Raw genomic sequence first — 7,108 nt, forward strand, 5'->3', positions numbered from 1 at the left:
CTTATCTTTGCACAGTATCACACAAGGGCACGTTCTTTTCCTCTGTCTCTACTCCCTTGGCTCACTTTGTGCAGCGGAAACTCCTCGTGGGATGCAGAGATGAACACACAAGAAGCTACCTTAATCTGAATCACACCACTGATCCATCAAGGTTAGTCTTGGGGCAGGAAGGAGCTCTCCAGAGTCTCAGGCAGAAGACTTTCCCATCACCTATCACCCGATCCCTTTAACCAGAGATGACAGCGATTGAAGCGAGGGACCTCCTGCATGACTCTCTAGCCCTGAGCCATGGCCCCATCCCATAAAGCAGCATAGGCATGAAGCTGCCGTATCCTGAGTCAGACCTTCAGTCCTTCAGTGTCAGTATTGTCTACTCTGACTGGCAGCGTCTCTCCAGGGTCTCAGGCGGTCTTTCACATCACCTACAAAGTGTTCCTTTTTAGAGGAGATGCCAGGGATTGAATCCGGAACCTCCTGCATGCCAAGCAGATGCTCTACCAGTGAGCCATGGCCTCTTCCCAATGACGATGTTATTCTCAGTGACACAAATCTTGCCGCACACTAGCAACTGCTTGCGGCTCGATAAGCTTGTAGAGAAGGGACCCAACATTCACACACTCTCCCTCTCTCTCTCCAAGCTTTACGATTAGCCCCAGATCACAGCATCTTCACGCCCAGAGCTTCAACCAGCACACGTCCCAGCCACATGATAGAAGAAGCAGAGTTTCTGTAGTGGATCTATCTATCTCAGCGAGTGCACGAGCCCCAAATCTATCTCAGCGAGTGCCTGAGAACCGTGTGCTATTTCTCATGGTGGCATTCAGGAAAACAGTTGTGGTGTTCTGAGGTCTACACTAAATTCTGATGCTCTTAATTATGATTTGTAAGTCACCTTCAGCCACCAGGAAAGGTGGGATATGAACATTTCAATAAAGAACTACACGTCGGAACAATTTGCGGTGGGGCTTGTGATATTGTTTCAGAGGGAAAGGCAAAATGTTAAGCCATTGGTGTGCTGAAATCCCGTTCTTCACTATCTTTTCCTTCCCTTCTGAATCCTCAGGGTCACGCGGGTCAGATGTTCTCAGGGTCAGCGCCTCTTCCCTTTAGTTGGCCATTAGCTGTAGAACACTGGCTTGCGCGGGATGCGCAGCACATTGTATGTGTTCAGTCCCGGAGCGTCGAAGCCGGGGGACAAACCCTTGCGCTCAAAAGGGTAGAAGTTGAACAGCTGGCCGTCCTGGGTCTCCAGGGAAACGGACGCTGATCCTAAGCGCAAGGTGCATGGGAACTCCTTGTCAAACACCACCTGGAAGACCCGGTCCTCGAGATGATGCAACCGGATGGTCCGATAATTCTCGGGGATCAGCTCCTCGATATGGGGCCCAAACTGCTGCATAACCAGTATCCCATGAGCACCGACCTTTATTTCATAAAAAGTCAGGTTCGAGTAGGTGTAGTAGCCAACATAAGGAGTGGGACTCGGAGGGGCATTGAGGCTCTTCTCCGCTTCCCGGAAGGCGGTCTCCATGGCTGGGATCAGGTAGTCATAGGACTGGGCGACAATGTCTCTTCCCGGTGGACGGGGTCCAGCCATCAGCAGTATGAAACTCAAGCGGAGCTTAGGGATCAAGGAAAAAGTGGCCGAGTAGCCGTCCAGGTCTCCATCCTTCCTGATAACATCGTAGCCCATCTGCTCATTGATCTCCCAGGGCGTGCCGGTCTTGTTGGCGAAGTACTCACTGGAGCATTTAAGGAGGGGTGTCAGCATGGTTTTCACGGTGTCCGGCTCTAGAAGACGCCGGTGATAGGTGCCCAAGAAAACCATGGCTAGCTTGGCCAGGTCAGCCGCCGTGGAGTACATCTGGCCAGAAGGCCGGTACCAACCCAGGTCGTAGAGCGGGGCCGGCTGTCCGCTGCCATAGAAACCGACAGCCATCTGGGAGCGGACAGGAGGTGTGATGTCAAAGCCTGTGTCCTCCATACCCAGGCGGTCAAGGATGTTCTCGGAGACCCAGCGCTGGTACTCGCCCTCGGCAGCATGTTCTGCTAACACGTGCGCCATTAAGGAAAACGCCAAGTTGCTGTAATGGCACCTGGGAGAAAAAATACAGAGAGGCACATGTTGCAGGGCGACAAATTCCAGATCAGTCGCTGGTAGTCTGTTACAGCCAAATGGTACCCTCCCCCCCAAAAAAAATCAGAACTAGATAAAGCATTAGAGTGCCTGACCCACCACTGTGCAGAATCACTGCCTGCCCTCTTGGGTCAAAGTAGATGATAAATGCACATGACTGACCAATGAGGTGACACAGTATGAAGCAGCTTCATACGTTCATTGAAGAACATAAGAAGAGCCCTGCTGGATCAGACCCGTGGTCCATCTAATCCAGCATCCTGTCTCACACAGTGGCCAACCAGTTCCTCTGGAGGACAACAACAGGGCATAGAGGCTGAAGCTTTCCCCTGATGTTGCATCCTGGCACTGGTATACAGAGATTAAATACCTCTGAACGTGGAGATTCCCTTTATTATTATTATTAGTCACCGTGGGTAGTAGCCGATAGACCTAACCTCCATGAATCTGTCTAATCCCCTTTTAAAGCCAATCAATAGCCATCACCAATGTTCCCTCTAAGCTGTGGAGTCTTGTGAGCGAAAATCCTACTTTGTGAGCTACGGGCATTGAAGTTGTGAGCGAGCCACTTGGTTGCTGCATAAATTAGTTTGCTTTGAGGCCATCCTTCCTGAGCTAGCGCAAAAATCTGTGAGCTGGAGGCTAAAAAACTGTGAGCTGGCTCACACCAACTCAGCTTAGAGGGAACATTGGCCATCACTACATCTTCTGGCAGTAAATTCTACATTCTAATCACTCTCTGTGTAAAGAAGCATTTCCTTTTGTCTGTCCTGAACCTACTGCCCATCAGCTTCACTGGAGTTGCTGGGGATAGGGAGTGTTTGTCATAGTTTTACAGTTTACCCTGTGCATAGTTTTATAAACCTCTAGCATATCCCCTGTAAAGTCCTTTCAGGTTTTCAGAGTGCTTCATATTCATTATTGTCGTCCTGCCCAATGAAACAAAGTCAGATGTGCTGCCCAAATGATGCCTGCCCTGCCCACCTGGTGCCTGGGTCTGCTACCAGGACATCATCTTTCAGGAGGGCCAGAGCTTCTTGGGTGGTTCCTCTCCACAACAGGCTGGTGGAACGCAGTCGCCTCGGCAGTCCTGCAGAACCAACATTCAAAGAAATCTGTCTTACAGTCACATCAATCTGTCTCATGATCGCATTAATGCTAAGTTTTGTTGACGGCACATCACATGGGTAAAACGCTACAGAAAAAGAATCTTGAGCCAGTCATACAAGACGAAGAAGAAGAAGAAGAAGAGATTGGATTTATACCCCGCCCTTCACTACCCAAAGGTGTCTCAGAGCGGCTTACAAACTCCTTTCCCTTCCCCTCCCCACAACAGACACTCTGTGAGGTAGGTGGGGCTGAGAGAGCTCTTGACAGAAACTGTTCTTTTTCAAGGACAGCTCTTATCAGAACTATGGCTTGCCCAAGGTCGTCCAGCCAGGTGCAAGTGGAGGAGCGGGGAATCAAACCCGGTTCTCCCAGATTAGAGTCTGCACACTTAACCACTACACCAAACTGGCTCTCCAAACAGTTATATTAAGATTGCTTTCTTTTCTTTTTTTGCAGGTGTGTGCTGACGTGGGGCGTAAATGAAGGAACTCAGCACTGGGCCAACTGGATATGCACAGCGCAGTGTACAACATCTGGAAATAGAAACAGAACTAACAGGGTTGACTGATGCATCAGTTCTACTTCGGAAACAAGACTGGGCAATCCAGAACTCTAATAATCCGGGGAGATGTTTGGATGAAGAGAATGTCACAAGCACGCCCGCTCTGAACACAGAAATGGGTTGCGCAAAGCAGAATGATGCTCACGAGCGTTCCTTCCTCTTTTTCTTTTTTCTTCTGATTGTGAGGATGCAGCGATGGGGAAATGCTCTTTCCCCACAGCAGTGCATCATCCTGTAGATCCCCCGTGCCAGCCGCTCACTAACCTTTCTTTAGCAAGCACATCTGGGATGCTTCCTCTGGTGGGAAAGGTGCCCCTCCCCCAAAGCAGCCAAGCGGAGGCCTCCCGACAGCAGTCGGCAGGAACACACGTGTTACGGTTGCCAACCTCCAGGGGGTAGTCAGTAACAGAAAACAACCGTGATGTTGTATTATGAAAATATATTTAGGCTTCAGTTCTGCAGTGAATATATTTCTTCATCACATTACGAAAACATCCCCGCGCGCACGACGGAAAATGCATACAAACCGTTTCACATAACAGTTTCACCACACCTCAAAAAAGATATTATAGCATTGGGGAAAGTGCAGAAAAGGGCAACTAGAACGATAAAAGGGTTGGAACACTTTCCCTATGAAGAAAGGTTAAAGCGCTTGGGGCTCTTTCGCTTGGAGAAACAACGGCTGAGGGGTGACATGATCGAGGTTTATAAGATTATGCATGGGATAGAACAAGTAGAGAAAGAGGTACTTTTCTCCCTTTCTCACAATACAAGAACTTGTGGGCACTCCATGAAATTGTTGAGCAGTTGGGTTAGAATGGATAAAAGGAAGTCCTTCTTCACCCAAAGAGTGATTAGCACATGGAATTCACTGCCACAGGAGGTGGTGGCGGTTACAAATATGGACAGCTTCAAGAGGGAATTGAATAAACATATGGAGCAGAGGTCCATCTGTGGCTATTAGCCACAAGGTATAGATAGGAACTCACAGGCTGGGGCAGGTGATGCTTTGTCTTCTTGGTGCTTGGGGGAGCAACCGTGGGAGGGCTTCTAGTGTCCTGGCCCCACTGGTGGACCTCCTGATGGCACCTGGTATTTCTGGCCACTGGGTGACACAGAGTGTTGGACTAGATGGGCCATTGGCCTGATCCAACACTGGCTTCTCTTATGTTCTTCTTACGTTAACAGCGTTTTCAGAGTGTGCTGCGTGAATGACATTTGCTTGCATATCAACAATAATAATCTGCGAGTTAACACATAACATTCATACTACTTCATTAAGACAAATTCTTTCGTAACGGGATGGAGAAATAGATTCACTGCGGAACGGAAGCCTAGATATATTTCCATAATACAACATCACGGTTGTTTTCTGTTGCTGACTGCATCCTTCCCGTGATCTCTCTGTTGTTTCTACATAACCTCCAGGGGGTGGCTGGATGTCTCCTGGAATTACAACTGATCTCCGGGAGACAGAGATAAGCTCCTCTGGTGAAAATAGCCACTTTGCAAGGTGGATGCTATGGCATTCTACCCCATTGAAATCCCCGCCCTGGATAGCCCAGGCAAGCACAATCTCACCAGATCTCGGAAGCTAAGCAGGGCCGACCCTGGCAAGTACTTGGAAGCAGTGTTCCCTATGTGATAATATTATCACATATGGTGGAGATGCAAAAAAGTGGCAAAGTTTTGGGAGAAAATAAAACAACTTATTCAAGAAATAGTAGAAATAGACCTACCAATGAACCCAGAAGTTTATTTACTAAACATGCTACCTGATAAAATAAACTATAACGATGCACGTTTGACTCTCTCTATCCTCACAAGCGCTAGAATAGCTATAGCAAAATGTTGGAAATCTGATAAACTGCCAGATAGAGAAGAATTAATTATAAAAATCATGGATATAAAAGAAATTGACAAAATAAATACGTTACTGGCGGGAAAATTTGATAGTGTGTTCAAGAAAAGATGGCAGAAACTAGATAGATGGTTAGAAATATATGGATAAGATGCTCCAAAAATGATGTAAAACTAACATAAAGATTTATTTTGTATATGATGTAAAAATCAAAATAAAACTATTTTTTTTTAAAAGGAAGCAGTGTTCCCTCTAAGCTGAGTGAGTGTGAGCTAGCTCTCAGTTTTTTAGCCTCCAGCTCCCACGTTTTTGTCTCAGCTCAGGAAGGATGGCTCCAGAGCAAACTAATTTATGCAGTAGCCAAGTCACTCGCTCACAACTTGAATGCCAGTAGCTCACAAAGTAGAATTTTTGCTCACAAGACTCCACAGCTTAGAGGGAACATTGCTTGGAAGGGAGACCTCCATGGAATTTCAGGGCTGGGACGCAGAGGCAGGCAACAGTAAGCTGCCTCTTTGAAACACCCAAGCCCCAAAAGCAATGTTCCTTCTAAGCTGTGGAGTCTTGTGAGCAAAAATTCTACTTTGTCAGCTCCTGGCATTAAAGTTGTGAGCAGGTGATTTGGCTACTGCATAAATTAGTTTGCTCTGGAGCCATCCTTCCTGAACTAAGACAAAAATCTGTGAGCCGGAGGCTAAAATACTGTGAGCTAGCTCACACCAACACAGCTTAGAGGGAACACTGGTCACCAGAAGTCATTCATGACTTCCAGGCACACACACGCGAACACACACACACACAAACACATAATGATGATGGCGGTGATGATGATAATGATGATAAAGTCCCTCCCCTCCCCAAACCCCGCCCTCCTCAGGCCCCACCCCCAAAATCTCCAGGTGCTTCCCAATCCGGAGCTGGCAACCGTAAGACTCTCCCATTTCATCCGTGAATTAATGGGCAGGTAGTCCATTGCTGCCCACAACAGAGCACTCCGTTCTTTCCCCTCTCCCTTGCAAGGATCTTTGTGTTTCCCAAGGAGAGGAGAACACCTGATACAGCTGCTTCGCTCCCTGTTATCTGCTTGCAAAGGATTTTCACAAAAGAGGAGGCTCTCCTTTGCCAATTCTGGATGATTAGTATCCAGCAGACAGGGCCCGGTCCGCTTGTTGTTCTTGAGTATTAGCGGATGGATTTCCTGGGGATTTCTGGGACAGCTGCCTCAGCGCACTTGCATGGAGAGGATTTCCCGGTTAGGCTACCTTTGGCACCAAAGTCACTCACTTGGAAAGGAGTCGCAGGTCAGGTGACTGCAGTGGCCAGAATTTTAATCGCGTGGGAATCTCAGCTCAGAAGTTGAGAGCTCGGATGGAGAAAAGCTGAGTCACGGCTCACAATTAGCCTCCCTTCTACCTTCCACTGAGCTGGCTGGCCTGCT

The 7,108-nt window shown here is 48.0% G+C and overlaps 1 protein-coding gene across 1 annotated transcript in view; it reads right to left on the reverse strand.

The window, feature by feature from the left end:
* Positions 1-1,117: 1,117 nt before the first annotated feature.
* The window catches only part of LACTBL1 (lactamase beta like 1), a 12,180-nt gene continuing 6,189 nt past the window's right edge, over positions 1,118-7,108 (reverse strand). Inside the window, exons 4-5 of the mRNA XM_015416528.1 lie at positions 3,122-3,227; positions 1,118-2,096 (exon numbers count right to left, since the gene is read on the reverse strand). Coding sequence (XP_015272014.1) covers positions 1,118-2,096; positions 3,122-3,227 — 1,085 coding nt within the window. The remainder of the gene's footprint in view (positions 2,097-3,121; positions 3,228-7,108) is intronic.

The sequence above is a fragment of the Gekko japonicus genome, unplaced genomic scaffold (assembly GCF_001447785.1).
Source record: "Gekko japonicus isolate JY-2015 unplaced genomic scaffold, Gekko_japonicus_V1.1 scaffold2776, whole genome shotgun sequence".
Lineage (NCBI taxonomy): Eukaryota > Metazoa > Chordata > Lepidosauria > Squamata > Gekkonidae > Gekko > Gekko japonicus.